At 39.4% G+C, this 18,717-nt stretch overlaps 1 protein-coding gene across 1 annotated transcript in view; it reads right to left on the minus strand.

The window, feature by feature from the left end:
- CPNE4 (copine IV) overlaps nt 1-16,897 on the minus strand; it is a 192,940-nt gene extending 176,043 nt beyond the window's left edge. Inside the window, exon 1 of the mRNA XM_010562021.1 lies at nt 16,718-16,897. Within this exon, the coding sequence (XP_010560323.1) occupies nt 16,718-16,897 (180 nt within the window). The remainder of the gene's footprint in view (nt 1-16,717) is intronic.
- Between the last annotated feature and the right edge of the window lie 1,820 nt (nt 16,898-18,717).

Consider the following 18,717-nt stretch of genomic DNA (forward strand, 5'->3'; position numbering starts at 1 on the left):
TCTCTTTTCTCTGCACTTCAAATAAAAACTTTCAAGTAGTAAATTACTAATTCACTTCAGCTATATCAAACTTACTACTACTCAGAGGCCTACTACTACTACTCAGAGGCCTATTGTGATAGCACCTAGAGATCTAGATAAGGTTCTTACTCTCCTTTGCACATAAAACAGAAGAGGTATTTACTGCCCCTAAGAGCTTACATCAAAGTAGTTTATGAACACAGACAACAGCATGGCAAGCAATTGGGGAAAAAAAAATCCAGAGCAAAAGGACTCCTTTAGGTCTGAGTTTACATACATACATTTTTAGAAAAAAACTGCAATTTATAAGATTGGATATAAGGTCCCTGTATGGGTTTAAGAGATCACCTTTAGCAGTAATGGTGAAGAATACAACCGTCACACCCATACCTATTGGAATCTGGCACATGAAACATCACTCTGCAGACACAGCATGATCGATCACTTTCATACAGAGATACTACAAAAATGCAAGGGTATCCAACACAAAGAGTATCCATCCTGGTATAAACCTCAGTGAAGTATGATCCCACCTGAACTATGTGCCAAAATTAGCATCCTATAGGGTTATTCCACTAAGAATGAAAATGGGTTAGAATCATAGAATCATTCAGGTTGCAAAATACCTTTAAGATCATCAAGTCCAATCGTTAACTGAGCACTGCCAAGTCCACCACTAAACCATGTCCCTAAGCACCACATCTACACATCTTTTAAATACCCCCAGGGATGGTGACTCAACCCCTTCCCTGGACAGTCTGTTCCAATGTCTGACAACCCTTTCAGTGAAGAAATTTTTCCTAATATCCAATCTAAACCTCCTCTGGTGCAACTTGAGGCCGTTTCCTCTTGTCCTATCGCTTGTTACTTGGGAGAAGAGGCCGACCCCCACCTCGCCACAACCTCCTTTCAGGTAGTTGTAGAGAGCAATAAGGTCTCCCCTCAGCCTCCTTTTCTCCAGACTAAACAGCCCCAGCTCCCTCAGCCGCTCCTCATAAGACTTGTTCTCTAGAACAAAGTAGCTTTGATGAAACTATTTTAAAACATTCATAAAGAAGTCAAATGACCAAAGTTTTCCCTCCTCACAGCCACAGACGTCCTTTAGACAAATCTCAGATCCAAAAGCCTACTCTCTAGGTTTCTCTTGGGACCACCCTCCACTGCTCTCCAGGCTGTGTTGAAGTTTCCATGCCTACTAGTTTTTAGATACAGTCTCATTTTGATTCTACACTAGTGTCTCTTCCACCTTATCTTGCTTTTCTCTTTTCCCCATTCACACATACATATAATCCTCAAATAAAACTAGCTTGAGCCCTTACAGCCTGATCATTCAGGACTTTCAGTAGCTCCCTGTTTGGGCAGAATGAGGTTTCCCAGAGCTGCCATAAAAGAATGTTGGTCACAAAGTAAGGTGTAGCGTGGGATTTTGAACACTGGCTGAAGGCAATATAGAGCTGTACGGAAATCAACAATCATGTTATGAAAAAGCTCAAACAACTGCTTTTGGAACAAACTAATCCATCATAAACATTTGTCTTCAGTACTATGTGAGACACACCAGCTTTCCATTGTATTTCATGTCATAACAGCAACCACTGGCACAAAGCTGACTTCTGAATGACAGTATGAAATTTGGTCAGCAGTTTACCAACTGGTTCTGCATACATGTTATAACAACTGCTTCCTTTTCAGCTTTTCCTCCCCGCATCTGTAATGAAAGGAAAGGGAAAAGGCAGGCAGATGGTCAGTAAATTATGTATTCTCACTGCAAAGATCCCCAGGAGTAGCCAAATTATGCAACAGTTCACAAGAGACATCGAGATAAAAGTGTGTGCTCTTTAAATAGACTGACCTCCAACTCCCGCTAAAATCAGCATAAAAAGCAGAGTGACACAACTAAGAGGAAAAAAAAATAATTAGCCTACATCAGCTGTGCTCCAGTTAAATGGATAAGACCACATGGCTGCTTTGAAAGAGGATATATAGATGGAAAGAGGCATACTATGACAACGTAAACTCTGTGAACTCTATCATTGTGCCAGAATCTTATTTTAAAATATTCCCAACTGATACAATTAAAATGTATTCAGAAATATGGACTTCCTTGGTTTCAAAGTTTATTAAAGATACATGTATTCCTTCGGGTTCTTAGTATTACCCTTCCAGAAATAACACAAACATCAACTGCTGATGCCCAGCTTAGCAAAGCAGCTCTTCTACATTATAAAGAAAAACTTCAGGCTTTTGAATGGTTCCTTGAAGTGCAATAATGATTCCTTTCATTCTTTAAGTCCAAACTATGTGAATTGGAAAGGCTTCCATAAGAGAAGAAAAGGTCAGAGACAAAATTATTATGTAATTGAAAGAGCTACACTAAGTGTGCTATTTTCCATTAAAACTGCAACTTGCAATCACCTTCTTTCCCACAGAAAGCAGGGGTACCTGAAGGTCAGGACATGGTCACTTTAAATCATGACAACATTAGATCAATCCTGAAAAGCAAATTCTATAAAATAGATTTAATAAACAAGCATGCAAGCCCTGTGAGCGCTTTATTTTTGGTGCCGATACTGCAATTTAATGTTGAGCAGCAAATCCACAACCAACCAAGATCTGGGCAAAAATCTCTAGAAGTTGTTGCATGTAGAATCTTAACTTTTGTTAAGGATAAGTCTCACTCTCTACCACAGGATTAGTTATGATCAACAGTTTCCAATATTATTAGAGAATCGCTATAAATTCCCAGGGGAAAAATGTAAATTATATATACAAAAAAGGAAAATTTGGCTGTAACATTTTGCACGTGACTTCGTCACAGAGCTATTAGGCTAAACATGGAAGAACATCAAGTAAGTCCCACCATCCTAAGGAAGGAAGAAGGGACACTCCTTACAAAATACATTAATAGCTTCTTAATAGAGAAAGAATAAGACTAATGCAAAGATGATCAAGGAACCACTTTGGGATTTATATTAAAGAACCAAGGAAGCAAGCAGGCAAGCACAGGGCTTTGAACAAAATTAAGCACACACTGGGCTGTAAACAGATGACTGAAACATCGTATGATAACTAGCAATATAACTTCAAATAGAGAAACAAAGGCATAGGCATTTATATTGTATATTCCTATGCAGAATAGGAAAGACACATGCATGGCAGCTGGCATGCCCAATATAAGCTGGAGAAGTGCAAATACAGTTTTAAACCAGCAAATGTCACTGTCAGTAAAAACAGTTTGTGCAGCCATGTGGAATGCAAAGGGCAGGCAGGGGAGTAAGGCTATCGAAACTCCTCTGGTTCACATAGCAGTGACACAGCATAAGCTGTTAAGCTTACACAAGTAACAAGGCTACAGCAAACTAATCAGCCCTCAAACAGCATTTAAAGTTAAATACAACAAGGTACAGTGATCATCATAATGTTCCCTGAAGAAGCATATAGAAGTGGTGTAGCGCACTTGGTTCTACACCAGTAGCCAATTCTACACCAACAGCACGCGTAAGCTGGCTGACGCAATAGTAAAGCAATGAGTTTTTCCAAACATTTGAAAAACAAAAGCCTCAAACCTCCTATTTTTCCCTCTGATTAAGTATACCATGAAATATTCGGATTACCACAACAGATAGTTTTCTGCTTCAAAAACACAACATCCTCGGTTGGTGGTGTGGAATAAAAACTGAGCATCTCACAAAATGATGAGATTTACCTCTGATAGTTGCAGTTAATATTTTATGATGAATTTCAACCTAAATTAGAAAGAAACTGGCTGAACGATACACTGTAGGTCTTTGAACATAGAAATTATTGATAGGGAGCTACAGCAACGATTCCAGTTCCAATGACTTACATGCTCTTCTAGAGGAGGCTGTTCAAACCAAGAATTGACTTATATTTTTATTTTGCCATCTTTAAGTGCAACTTTTAACAAAAGGCAGGTAAATTTGTCAAGCCAGATCACCTAAGCAATCTACACCCAAATAGTACAGACTTTGTATAGACTGTCCATAGTGCCCTGAAATTTTCTTGGCAAGTAAGCACCTTTGTAGAGCCAGGATTGGTAAAAGCATTTTGCTTTGCTGCCAGCAGCAGTGGTGTGGTGGTGGTAGCAGGCACTCCAAGCCCTCTGCCAGGAAGAGGGGGTTTTTTTCAGCCCTGTTGTTTTACTCCTCTGAAGTAGTCTCTTACTAGTTTACGCACACTACTGTCTGGGATCTTCTTTTGGAGAACACAAAGGGTAGTAAAAGAAACAAAAGCAGAAATCACAATTCTGATGTTTTTACTCAGACACAGCCTTAGCTTCCAAAGAGAAAGTGTGAAACACCTAAAGCAAAGTTGCAACAAAAGCACAAGGACACCATTTCAGGCAGAGAGGTGGTCTGCAAGCTGTGAGCAGATAGGCAAAAGCCCCCTTTTTTGACAAGTAAGATTAAAAAGAGACAGAAATCTACTTTTGATGAAGCAGTCACTGCTTTTTTGAATGGAAATCAGGGTGGGAGGGAGTAACTTATCTAGAAATACACTCTGGCTTTATATTCTGCTTTATGTATGCTCTGAGCACCCACCAGCAACATATGTAAGATGAATATCACAAACTATATAAGAAATCTCAATGCAGTGCTATGCAGATAATTGATGCAATGTGGCTCTGCTTGGATTTCATGGGGTTTATATGCAAAATTGGAAAGTTTTCAAGGGGAGAAAGAAAAAAAAGTCAGCCCATTCCATTTTTTAAAAATGCAAAAAATTCAGGCAAAGACTGAAAATATCTGTTAACAGATAAGGTCAGCACATCTGTATGGAAATGTCATCTGGAGTCTATATTCTGGCATGATTACAACATAACTAATGCAATATATTTTTCAGCTACTACCAAACATGAGGGAAGATGGAAAACAACAGTTCCAGTAAAATTGATTTTACTTTCCTTTGCATAAACTTAAACTCCATCAATTCATATCAACAGCATGTTATCTTGTTATGCACTGGTTTTAAACCAAACCAGCTTAATAAATTTGGTATCCCTTGATACCAATATTTGAATAGAAGACTTTCCAAAGAACATTTGCAGTAATTCATACTGTTTTTCTAAATCAGTTATTCTCAGAGTTTCATAACCGCTCTTTCCCTTCAAGAAACAATTCCTATCAAGCCCTAAGCCCCCTCCCTGTAAAAGCAGAAGAGGTTCAAGTTACTGATGATCTCTCAGTCCTGTTCTAATGCTAAAGGTTAAGAATTAGTATACTGAATCAATCAAGTGAATTATCTACTTAAAACCAGCTCCAAGATTCCTGTTTACTGTAGGTTTATCACAATCTGTCATACTACTAAAGTCAAATCAGGCTTAAAAATCGGTCCTGCAGATGTGTGAAGTTCATGTATCTGTAATAACTAGCTCATGAGAGGCAGGCATATCACTGAGCTAATCTGAAATGTGCATCTGCCTGCTCGTGACAAAAGCAGCCTTAGACTCTTCATCTAAGTTAAAATATTACATATCTGACAGATAGATAATTAAACTGCAGGGAAAGAGGGCAAAAGAATCAAAAATGTATTTTTTTTGAATGTTGGGCTGCTGGTGGCAATATGGCAACTCCTCCCATACAGAACTACACCATTTTTCCTTTTGGTTGATGCCAAGGAATACTCAGTGATAATGCATCCCCCTACTTCACAGATTGGGGCTGGATTTCTGCAAAGTTCTCCCTAAGGCTGTTGAACCACATGAGCTACTGGTACTCTGTTCTACCTCTTCATCAGGAATCAAAACTTTTTTTTTTTTTTTAAGTAGCAGTAGCATTTATCTAATTATTTCTTTTATTTTTATTATCAGCTCTCTGGTTTCCTTTACTTGCTGAATGCCTCCGAAAAAGCTCTTCTGAGGATCTATATCTGCAAAAACCTAATACAGTATTGCATGAGAAAACACATTGCAGCTTTTATTTTACAATCTCTGTTTTAATTCCTGACTGAAAGGGAGAGACAGACAGAAAGCAAGCTCTTTCTTAAGCTCATCCTTCATGGCTGTCAGTTCTTTTATCTTGACCTGCAAAGGAGCCATAGCTGAAGGTCTCCCACCACCTGTACATTTTCAGTCCACGTTACCTTGCCTCTGCCCCAGACGGACATAGGAAAACACAGAAAACTCTCCCCTTTAAGCACCTCTCCCTGAAGAGCCGTCATTCTGTTTAAAGGCTGTCCTTACACACTTGTGTACAGAAAAGGTCGTGTCCTTTTTTGTGCAATCGGGGATTACTGCTACACACTTTAGAAAAAGGCCGATTTCTTTCTGCAGTAGAAGAAAATAAGCACTTTCAGCTAGCAGTAGAAAGGAGGGTATTTGCAAGCCCTCAGATCTATTCCTGACCCTCTGGATAATATGAAGAGTACTAATAAATACCATACACCAGTATTCAGTCTTACAGGTGTGACAGACAGCTTCCTATCTATTCTATAAACATATAAATTGTGACAGATTACCAGGCCAGTTACCCAGTGTTACAGCAGTGGGAACACTGTAAAGCCTTCCTTCTCCCTTTTCCTTAGGGGATGTCTTCCTTAGATAATTTTTGAAAACATTTTGAATGTTTTGGGTTTGGTTGTTTTGGTGTTTTTTTTTTTCACCCTGCTCATACAACAAAACTACAAGGCTTGACCTGGTTTAAAAAGTATTAGAAAACTCTTGTTTTATTAATATGACTGAGAACACTGTTTAAGAGTCACGGCCTTCATGGAAAGTTATCCTGAGAAAAAGTTGTGAAAAGTTAGTGAAGCATGAATCGAGAACCATCAAACAGCATGACTAAAGGCAGTAGTTGCAAGCATGTCTTCCGATCATTAGAAATACTAATAGAAGTGCAATAATAACAAAGAAACATTCACAACTGGGGGGTGGAAGGATGTAATTCAAGTGCCCTGTTTCCGAGGCAAAAAAAGCTTTTATTGATAAAAGTCATATTTTGACAGCCATAGTATTTTGACCAATTGTAATAAACACAAGAATAAATGAGAACTCCTCCCAGTTGTCTCTTGATATTTCACGTCTGCAATCAAATTACACAACAGTTAAGATGAAGGCAAAATTTTCAGGCAGCTTAAAACCATTCAAGACGTTTCTACCAGCAACAATATACAAATGTTTGCAAAGGCATAGAGAAATCTGACAACTGAGCACTCAGCCCAGTTCCCTCCTTCACAGGTACAAATGGGAAGATACGCGCATAGCGCTGCTTGCAAAAACACTGATGCATACTAACTGAAGACAGCCACTGGAGAATGTTTATACAGAAATTGTTTGCAAGAAACAGAGTTCTCCAACCACTTCCACAATCCCTGATCCACTGGACACTGAAACAGGATGTAAACAAGTACAGGTCATTCAGGTTTGCATCTAAGCTAGTACAGTATTAAACCGATTTTTAAGCAGGTAACTATTTCCTAACATGGAAAAATGCCTATGTGATCCCAGAAGTCTTTTGATTCTTTTGTCTCCCATGGCTCTCCCAGAGGCAGATTTACCAGGCAGAAGGCTCCTGGAAATTGGTCCCAACAACTGATCTTCCCAGTAGAGGAAGTTTTTATTCATTTATGTAAAATATGAGAAAAAACTCTTCACTCTGCCATGACATGAAGACAGGGGACCTGAAGAGATTTAGTTGGACAGATAGAGCCAGAAGCCAGCCTCCTGCTGGCTGCAGGGGATCCCACAGCTCTGATAGAGAGGAAGCAGCCAGCCCAAACATGACCACTCTCAGTAAGAAAACAGACTTCTACAATGCACGTTTTCTCTTTCTCTCCTTTGCGCATGTGTTATGTTTCACAAACTGCACTACAGAGGCAGAAGTTGCAGTCTGAACTAGTGGAACATTATGATAGTTCATATATATTGACCCAATGTGACAGTATTTGACTTCAGCTGAGACTGTCTGATTCAAATGAGCTCAAGTTTAAAGACTAGTTGATTTAAAGAGACAGGGAAAAAAGCACTGTGGCTATGTTTGCTGAGACAAAGAGGAGGCTCAAGAGAAAGCAGCAGTGATGGATGAGATAAAAGCAAAAAAGAGTTATTATAAAATGGATTTAAAATAAATAGTCACTTATTGCTACCTGGTGTATAAAATCTCATCAAAACCTAATGATGTTTATGTTTCTGAACTAGGTACAGGAGGACAAAATTCCCAGTATCAGCTTCTGATCAAATATCTGCCAACAAAAAAGATTTACAGCCTTTAGTTTTCAGACTTCTGACTTTGCATAAGTAGTTGGAAAAGACCTGGGAGAGGAAGAGCGTTGTTTTCTTCTTTTTAAAAAGAAGGGCAAGATAAAATGCAATTCCAGGTTTTGAGTTTATGCATATATGTTTGTAAAAACATACTCAGTGCATTAGGAGTTGAACAGAATATTATGAAAGATGTTCTGTAGGATATGGAGGAAAACTTCACAGTAGATTCCCTCAATGTAGAGAAAGTTTCTTTTTCCTGAAAGAGTTAATGACAGAAGCTTTTCAACAGGCCAACCCTTGGAACAGGGGATGCCTCCAAAATACTAAGGCTTGGAAAGTAAAATATCCAATTAGATGAATTCAGGCCGAGAATGGACCGAGATAAAATATTCAATTAGCCTGCAGCCTGACCCCGCAGACTTCCAGTGGTGTTTGAAAAAGATGAGCTGTCTTTGTCATTTGCACCATACAAAAGGACTTCAGGGAAGTTTACCAGCAGCACAAAGCAGAAGCTAGAAGCAAATCTTGGCAGCAACAGAGGTTACCAAATAGTCTTGAGCAAAGAAGCATTCATTAGCATCAACATACACTTAACAAAAAAGGAAAAAGAAAAGTACAATATTGAATTATGAGGATACAATAGGCTATAAAGGCATATACACATGCACATTGCCGTGGCGTAAATAAATCATAGCTTTCTGTTTGATAATTTAGAACAAGAGAGGTCTAATAGCACCTGAAAAAAATCTTAAGCATCAGCTTCTAGGAATACTCCTTGGGAAATGAATGCAGCAGGACTGCTCCCACGTCTTCTTAGGTCCAAGGGTCAGTAATCAACATTTGCACCAACAGATCATCACCTGCAAGACATGCAGAGCACAGATCTGTGCACAAGACTAAGTGCTCTAACGACCTGAGAGATCTAGGCAGTAAGGGCCCATCAACTAGATTGCCGGCTCCAAGTCAGGAATAGTAGGACCTTGGCCACATGGTGGCTTAATTAAAAAAAAATCTCATTGCCTTTCTTTTCTGATGAAGGTCTTGATCATTTCAATTAAAGACTCAGTTCTCCCCCAGTGGCTTTCATCAATCAAGATTCACATGAATCCAAAGGTATTTACAATAAATATAGTATTTCATTAAAGACTTTGTCCTAAGCTTTGGCCAGAGAAAATGTGGGTAGCATTTTCAATTAATCAGCCCCGTTCTACATCCAGAAGAGAAAAAAAAAAAAAACCAAATCTGCAAACAAGTCAAAAGTTTTTCACAATGAGAAGAGCTAATTTCATACTAGCTATTCAGTGAAAGCACTTCCCTGCCACCAAACTGTGCATAATCCGATACAAAACATCTCACTGGAACTTTGTAATTTAATTCCCTTTGTCAGAGAAAAATCTTCATGAGATGGTATGTTCATCGTACTGTTACGTCATTACTTACAACTAATTTTATACGGTATGTTTATTCACCAAGTTGAAATCTGAGAGTGAAATCAGAAAAGGAATATCTAGAATCTGCTCTAGCATTGACTATTATTAAAAAAATAATAATCCAAAAAGCCACTGAATATCCAATAAACCAGCCCACTGTGAAGCCTTACAGCTCTTTAAAGCAGAGAATAAATCCAAAATCATTGCTTGAAAATCTCTATGGGAATATAGCAATTGCTTTTGGCACTGCATCTCTAAAACATTCTGAAATAAACATGGTTGAAATAACCATCCAAACTAATCCATATTCCTAGATGACTTAGCTATACTTAATCTTCAAAATATACAGTCACAGACAAATCAGAAGACTAAAATCCGAGATGGCGCTGAGAAAATGAACAGGGATTTTCACAGACTCTCCTCCAATACAGGAACAAGGGACATAAAATGATCAGCAAGTGGCAAGTTCAAAAAATACAAGTAATGTAACTTTATTCACCCACCACTTAAGCTGCATGTCCTGGTTTCAGCTGGGATAGAGTTAACTGTCTTCCTAGTAGCTGGTACAGTGCTATGTTTTGAGTTCAGTATGCAAGAATGTTGATAACACACTGATGTTTTCAGTTGTTGCTCAGTAGTGTTTAGACTGAAGTCAAGGATTTTTCAGCTTCTCATGCCCAGCCAGCGAGAAAGCTGGAGGGGCACAAGAAGTTGGGACAGGACACAGCCAGGGCACCTGACCCAAAGTGGCCAACAGGGTATTTCATACCATGGGATGTCACGTCTAGTTTAGGAACTGGGGGGAGTGGGGGCAGGGAATCGCCACTCAGGGACTAACTGGGTGTCAATCAGCGGGTGGTGAGCAATTGCACTGCGCATCATTTGTATATTCCAATTCTTTTATTATTGCTGTTGTCATTGTATTAGTGTTATCATTATTAGTTTCTTCTTTTCTGTTCTATTAAACCATTCTTATCTCAACCCACGAGTTTTACTTCTTTTCCCGCTTTTCTCCCCCATCCCACTGGGTCGGGGGTGGGGGGGGAGTGAGTGAGCGGCTGCGCAGTGCTTAGTTGCTCGCTGGGGTTAAACCACGACACTGCAGAACCCTTATGTCCCATGGTATCATGAAAGTTTATTTTTTAAATACAAAAACTTTTCAAATTATTTGAACTAAGTTGTGGAAGTTATTCTACCAATGTTTTTTAATTACAAAGACACAAACTCTTGTTTAAGAACTCACTAAGCTGCAGATCGCTGAGGGCTGGCAGAGCAAACCAGAAAGATACTTTTGTATTTCCCTGATCTCACACTTCTTTGCTGTCACCAACTAGCAGATGGGAGACAGGGTTAGACAAGCCTTGAGCCTGATTCTCTATGGCTGCTGGTGGCAGTAATTCTTGTTTCTAATCGTTAAACTTTCAGATCCATCCAAATCCTTCCATCTATTACTCTGTTCATCTATATGAACTGAAAAGGATGTATTTATTTGGGTTTATTTATATATGTGTATATGTATTTTTTTTTTCCCCTCATCATAGCACTTTTGTAGTTATTTTGGAACACTTCGGTAGTCATTGAACATGTCAACCCACAGACTCCCCTATTTCATGGCTTGTTGGCTTCTGCAGTGGACTGTAACAGCCACAGAGAAACACTTTTGGGTATCTATGGAAACAAGTAGCTGAAGTCTGCCTCAAAAGGTCTTCTCTTCAGATCCTTCCCCCATGCTAGGAAGGGGAAGGGAATCTCCCCCACCCTCCAATATGCAGAAGAGCAAAATAAGCCAGCAGGTGCTGGGAATGGAAATGGGGAGCTGAGGCAGGCAAGGAGGCAGAGGAAGCAGAAGGACACTGGAATTAATTCAGAAATGAAACAGAAGAGAGAGCAGGACTAAGGGGAAAAGCAAATACAGATGAAGAGCAAGACTGTGTCCTTCCTATAGCTTGATTCCTAGGTAGCCTGCTTAGTAGGCTCGACTGGTATTCTACACATTAATTAGTTCCATGCATTTCCAAGCTAACTGGTCTCTACTGTCTGTTTGCGTGAAGGTCTGCGTGGATGTACAGGGTTAGTGCTGAAAGCAAAAGAAGAAAAGTGTTCTGTTTTTTTAATCATGCCAAGCTGATCATTGAAATCAAATGTCATGCTAAATGACAAGTGAATGCCTTTTATTTTAAAAATGGCAAAATGAAAAGTTGTGGGTTTGCCCTACACATTTTTTACCAAGGCTCACTGTGTTTCACCAAACTTGTGACTTCAGTTAATATTTTAATGAAACACACCTATCCATCCAAAAAATTTCACGCAATTCCATGAAGATGAATTTTAGTAACTGCATGTTGTCTTTGAGTGCTGCTTTATTTGTTCTGCAGTTACTTCAAGTTTAATAAAAACTTAGGCGAAAAAGCAAAAACTCCAGCTGGCTGTTCAAATCCACAAGATAGCAGATACTCTATGTCCTGCCGGAGAAAGCTCTAAGAGTACAGCTACGAGAAGCCCTCTCTGATTTCCAAACATGGCTACTGTCTTCCTAAGCTCGTCTTCTCTTTTTGTAGTTACAGACATTACGTTCCATCTGGCTACATCAGGCTATATTACACCTCCTGATTGCCTGTAAATCTGATATGACCAGACACAGCTCAGCAACTTACTCGACTTTCAAAATAACATGTGTACTTGCCATATGCAGATAACCTGTGAACAGGCCCAAGCTACTTTCTTAGAACTAAGAAGTTAATGAGAATTTCAGTGCTGGCACTTCTCAGCTGAAGACTGCAGTGCTATAGGCAATTAACATTTATGACACAAGGACATGCACACTGCAGGTGGGTAAAATAATCATTGGAGCAAAGGAATTTATCATCATGTACCTTTGCCTGATTCTACTACCCCACTCAGCCAGTCACCATCTGAAGCTTAGTCCAGTAATTAAACTCCTTGAACACATTCAAATCAGTATGGAAAAACAACCATCAAATTATTACCTTAAACAAACAGTTTAAGAAGTACAACATTGGCCACCCTGCAGGTGTACCTGCCTAAAACTAAGGTCAGAAGAGCTAAAATTCAGCCCCAGATCAGCAAATTGTCTTTTAGTACATATAGATAGCATAATCTTAAAATTCTGCTATATGACACCCTGTCATCTCAGCTAAAAATACAAACTTCATGTGAGAGAAAGAATAACCTGCTGATTTTCCTGGGAGACACAATATATCATTTTAATTCTAGATTGGTGGAGATAGTGCTTTTCAGACAGCATCAACATACATACACAGAGAAAAGGGGCGGGGGGGGTATGCGTGCATATTTGTGCACATGCGGGCCTGGTAAATGAGGGGAGAGCAGTGGATGTTGTCTATCTGGACTTCAGTAAGGCCTTTGACACTGTCTCCCATAAGATCCTCATAGAGGAGCTGTTGATGTATGGGATGGATGAGCAGAGAGTGAAGTGGACTGAAAACTGGGCAACACCCAGGCCCAGAGGCTGGTCATCAGTGACACAAAGTCTAGTTGGAGGCCAATGACTACCAGTGTACCACAGGGATCAATACTGGACCCAGTCCTGTTTCACATCTTAATTAATGATCTGGATGATGGGGCAGACTGTCCCCTCAGCAAGTTTGTAGTTGACACCAAACTAGGAGGAGCAGCTGACATGCCAGAGGGTCATGCTGCCATCCAGAAGGACCTGGACAGGCTGGAGGAATGAGCCAGCAGGGAACCTCATGAAGCTCAAAGGGAAGTGCAGAGCCCTGCCCTTGCAGAGGAATAACCCCATGCACCAGTACATGCCAAGGATCACGACCAGCTGGAAAGCAGCTTTGCAGAAAAGAACCAAGGGGACTTGGTGGACACGGAGTTGAACACAAGCCAGCAACGTGCCCTAGTGGCAAAGGCACACGATATCCTTGACTGCATTAGACAAAGTATTGCCAGCAGATCAAGGGAGTTAATCCTTCCCCTCTACTCAGGATGGGTGAGGCTACACCTGGAGTGCTCAGGGGGGATCTTACCAATATATATAGATATCTGAAGGGAGAGTAAAAAGACAACAGAACTAGGCTTGTTTTCAGTGGTAGCTAGTGACAGGACCAGTGGCAACATGCACCAGCTGAGACACAGGAACATCGGGAAACACTTTTTTACTGTGAGGGTGACTGAGCGCTGGCCCATGTTGGCCAAGGAGGTTGGGGAGTCTCCCTCCTTAGATATATTCAAAAACTGTCTGACACAGTCCTGGGCAATTGGCTGTAGGTGTCCCTGCTTGAGCAGTGAGGGTTGGACCAGATGACCTCTAGAGGTGCCTTCCAACATCATCCATTCTGTGACTGAAAGAAAAAAAAAAACAAAACCAAAAACAACAAAAAAAAAAAAAAAGGAAAAAAAACCCAAAAAACCCCCCCCCCCCCCCGAAAAACCACCACATTTTAAAATAAAATAACATAACATAAAATAAAAAACCCAAAACCAAAAAAACCCAAACATATATATACCATTTCCAATCTCTGGAAACAGCACCTACCCACTCTACAATAGGGTGAATATTTTCATTCTATATTTATATGTGCAGGTGGCATAATTTACACAAACACACACATATGCACGCACAGTACTGCAGAACTGAAAAAAAAATTTCTCCTCAGCTACAGGCTGACATGTTTTATCAAAATTTTCAGACAAATATGCACAGATTCCTCACTTTCAGGGATTGTCTGCATCTGTAGAGTGAATCCCTCACATCCTAGCACCTCTAATTGCATGCACAATGCAATCCCATCAGCCTAAGCCCACCAGCTTCAGCTTCATCTGGCCCAGTAGGAGCTGTGCAGTCAGTCCTCAGTACCTTCCACGCATTTCAAAAGCGCCTATTCACAAGAGCACAACCATATACAGACTACAACCTGTATTTCAGACACCTTCAACCCAGCTGCTCCAACTTCACAAATCTTCCACACAACCAGAATATGTGATCAGTATGCATGTTTCAGTAATACTGGATTTTGCTACAGTCTGTTTGGAGACATCCAGCCTCCAAAGAGTTTAAGGTATCTGGAAATTCAAGACAGTTCATGAGGTCACTAAATCCATAGATGCAAAACTCTTCAGTTCCAGTCCTCTTTGGGTTGCCATTTAGTGGTTTCTATGTGGAATATACTCACTTCACTAGTAACTAGATTTTTTTTTTTTTTTTTTTTTTTTAAATTATTAGTCTGACTGCTGTCTCGGGTCTTGCTGGATCATTGATTGTCATCAGCAGAAGATTCTTCCAGCCAAATTATGTCTTCAGCTACACCTGAATGACTTTGCTCAATTTAGCTTACCAATTGGAACTTAATTAAAAATTCTGTTGAGAATGTGCTGGCCAGAATAGGAAAAGGCTCATCATGTCAGAGCTGTATTAGCTCTGCAGCACTGATAGGAACATAAACTAATAAAACCTTTTTGTTCATACTAAAATGAATACCCTGGACTTTCATTAGACAGTAGGAACAACTGACATAAGACGAGAATCATATCAGTGAGCAGAGATCTATTCTGCAAGAATTACTCTATTCAGACACTCACTTTCCAAATTAAAAACCACATCAAATAAAAGGAATCTCCATTACAACATAAGAGTATATAATTTAAAGCTACTTACCCTGGTCATAACTGGCCACAGGCAAACTGTGTGAAATGCACTCCAGGTTTTTCAGAGAACTTAAATGGCCCAAAAGATTGAGTCTGTCCTTTCCAAACAGGGGATTTCACTTATTTTGACCTTCAGTCCATTGTTTCATTAATTTCTACAACTTAAGTGATTACATACAGTGCAGCTAAATGCTCCTTTCTACATGACTAGCTAGAAATACCTTTTTTGGGCTATTATATCCCCTTAAATTTCAATTACATGAAGACACCTATGCTGTAGCACTAGGACAATTGTGAGAGTTTTACTTCTACTTATAGACTGGTTTTCTACCAGGGACCTACCTAATAGTTCCACAGCAGCGAACTAAGAAAAGAGGAAGAATACCACCAAAAAACCTTCACTTTGCTGTGCTGGTGCTGACCCTGCACTGGAAAAGTTTCAGAGGTCCATAGGTCAAAACCACACAATTGGAATAACTGGAACAAAATCCCCCAAGTCTGACAAACTTGGCTGAAAATGCTAAATTAAAAAAAGCCTCATGAATTCAGGATTTTGCTTTCTGCATATGCTCACAGCATCTTTTGATAGATAACACATTCTTATTCTGAATGCTGAAACTGTTGAAAAGACAGGGATGAATGCTCACTCAAAATGAACTGTATCTATTATATTCCTAATCGTCTCATACATACTTTCCATTAAAACTCACACCTTTTAGCTTGATTAACCACAAACACTCAAGTGTAACTTTTAAGTAAAATAACCAAGAGTTCATTTAAAATATTACATTCCATTCTAAAGTTCTTTATTTACAATTTGCATGTCTCCAAGACATCCTGTTTCCATTTATCAATCAAATGGTTTCTAAGATTAGGTAAAATAACATGAAGTGGGATTTTAATCAAACATGGAATCTGCAATACAAGGCAAATTGATAAGGTAAACGCATTAGTTTAAGTTACTAATTTCAACTGTGAATCCAACTGTAATGCTCAAAATTTGCAAATCAAGCTACTCTGTCACCAAATTCCTTGCCAACTAGTAATAAATACTCCTCTCTACCACAGCATTTTTCTTTAGATTGGAATGCATGATGGTCACTATCATTATCTCTGCTATTATATAGCTTTTATGAAACAAGAGAGCTTAAAGGGAAAAGTTTCATGATGCTTCATTCTTTAATCATCTTCATTTTTAAACTATACTCCAAAGAGGAGTTCAAAGTGTTATTAAGAGTCTGATTCAAAGTGCGTTAGAGTTAATGGAAAATCTCCATTCACTCTTACAAGATTATGCCACAGGCTTCAACTTGCTGCTTCTCTATTGTTCTCGTTATCTGAATTTTGTCTCAGTTTGTCTATGCCATCCTAAAGCATCAGGAGAATCATTTTCATTTTTTTAAACACTCACCTCAAACCACTGGCCATGCGACTGCATTTTGAGGATAACACAAGGATCTGGTTTTGAGAGGGCATCCCTGTCTGATATGCCTTTGCATGCAACTCGCAGCTCCACTTTAGTCAGGCATGGGCTGTTAAAAATTCCCAGGGTATTGGCTGCTGATTCATAGATGTTGCTCATTTTCTTCATTCCTTCTTCTGAAAGAGAGAAAAGGTCCATTAAGAACAGTGCATGCACAGTACAGTCCATCCTTCCATGCAGAAGCCAATGCAGCATTCTGGTAGCCAGTGGGACCCCAAAACTGTGAATGAGATTCAGAGCAAGAGGGGGGGGGGGAATGAAGTCAAAGGAATATCTATAGAAGAAATACATCATCTTGTATATTTAGAAATAAGATCAGAATGAAATTTTCTAGTATGCCCCTGAACTCTGGGGTTGAACTGTGACCTCAACTTCCAGCTCTGTTCCTGCTTATAGAGCCATGTTTCCCCAGGCCAAAGGATAGACAGGATGGTAGTTCTGAATTTCTCCTGACAACACCTTATTCCAGTAAGGCTAAATTAGATTTGTTCAGCACTCCTCCAATCTTCTTTTATTTCTCCATACTCCATCTAAAAAGCATGTGCTTCATCTTACACAAACTTTTTGTGTAAATGCCATAGAAGGCCTCTTTCATATCAACCTTAAATTCCAAAATACATTTCACTATTTCCACACTTACTGCAGAAGATTACCTCCCCCCATTCCTAAGCAAGTAGTCAAGGACTGATGTTCTAAGCAGACAGGCAGGATATTTATGCGGGCAAATCTTCTTGTTATACTGTGTGTGCCCTTTTGGGTCAGGAGTCACAGTTACATGAACAAAGACTGCTGGAATAGTGGGAACCTCTAGCCCTTACTTCATTATAAACACCACCACCAATCTTGTAGCTCAAGCCTTTGCTCTCAACAGAAGCAATAAAACCCCCATTTTTAACATAGAGTGTCGCAAAAATTACTATACGATCACTTTTGCGTCAATGAAGAATATGGGAATGCTTTAATTTGCTTACTTGTTCTGAGCTTAACAGCCCAACCCCTAAAAACCTGTCCCCTAATACAAGGATTAATGCCTGCACCTCCCTTACCACATACATAAGAGCTGCAAAAAATTAATTCCACACTTTTAGAGGGCAGATTTATTTTACCAGATTATCAACAGGATTATCTGTTTCAAACCTCTTCACTGTCTCTTCCACAACACCCTGTCCTAAGGGGTTAAGGATTTTTGAGAACCATTTTGATGAAAGTTAAATTTTGGCAATATGGAAATGAAAGTGAAGTTTTCTTTCCCCAACTCTGCAAAGTTAAAAATAAAAACAAAATCCACAAAACCACACCTTCAGAATATCCAGTTTTCTTATGAATTATAAAGGCAAAATTAGAAAGGGATTTCTAAATTCAGAGTAAGAAGAGTTGGCAAACCAGTGTGAACGTCTAATACATACAGATAAACTTCAGAAATGTAAGTGGGAACGATGAGGCAGATGATCATCTCTCCTCGCAGATGAAAGAAAATCTTGTTAACTATTTAAAATTCTTCAAATCTATACAACAACTTACTATATGACCACCTATCTGCTGTGAAAACCCCAGCCTGCTGGGTTCAATATGTTTGTAAGTGAAGTGAGTGTGGATGGGCTCTAACCAACCCTCTAGCTCAGGCTCTACAGGCATATTTCCTTATGATAAAACAGGTTTCTTGAAATGTGAGCCATGCCACAACCATAGTGCCTGACACCCTAAGATCAAAATAGCCTCCTTCAGCCCTTCCCAGTTACCTGTAAATGCTGTCACGTAAACTACGTTCCCTTGGATTTACCACTAGGAAAGAAACCTGACTGAGAAAAAAAGCTAAACTAAAAATATGGAAAAGGTAATGATATTAGACTATGTTATAAAGCCCAAAGAGCATACTGAACTTCTACACAGTGTATTTCTATACACTAGTTTAGCTTCTCATGCACTTT

This window comes from Haliaeetus leucocephalus, unplaced genomic scaffold, assembly GCF_000737465.1.
Source record: "Haliaeetus leucocephalus isolate CR32 unplaced genomic scaffold, Haliaeetus_leucocephalus-4.0 Scaffold153, whole genome shotgun sequence".
Taxonomy (NCBI): domain Eukaryota; kingdom Metazoa; phylum Chordata; class Aves; order Accipitriformes; family Accipitridae; genus Haliaeetus; species Haliaeetus leucocephalus.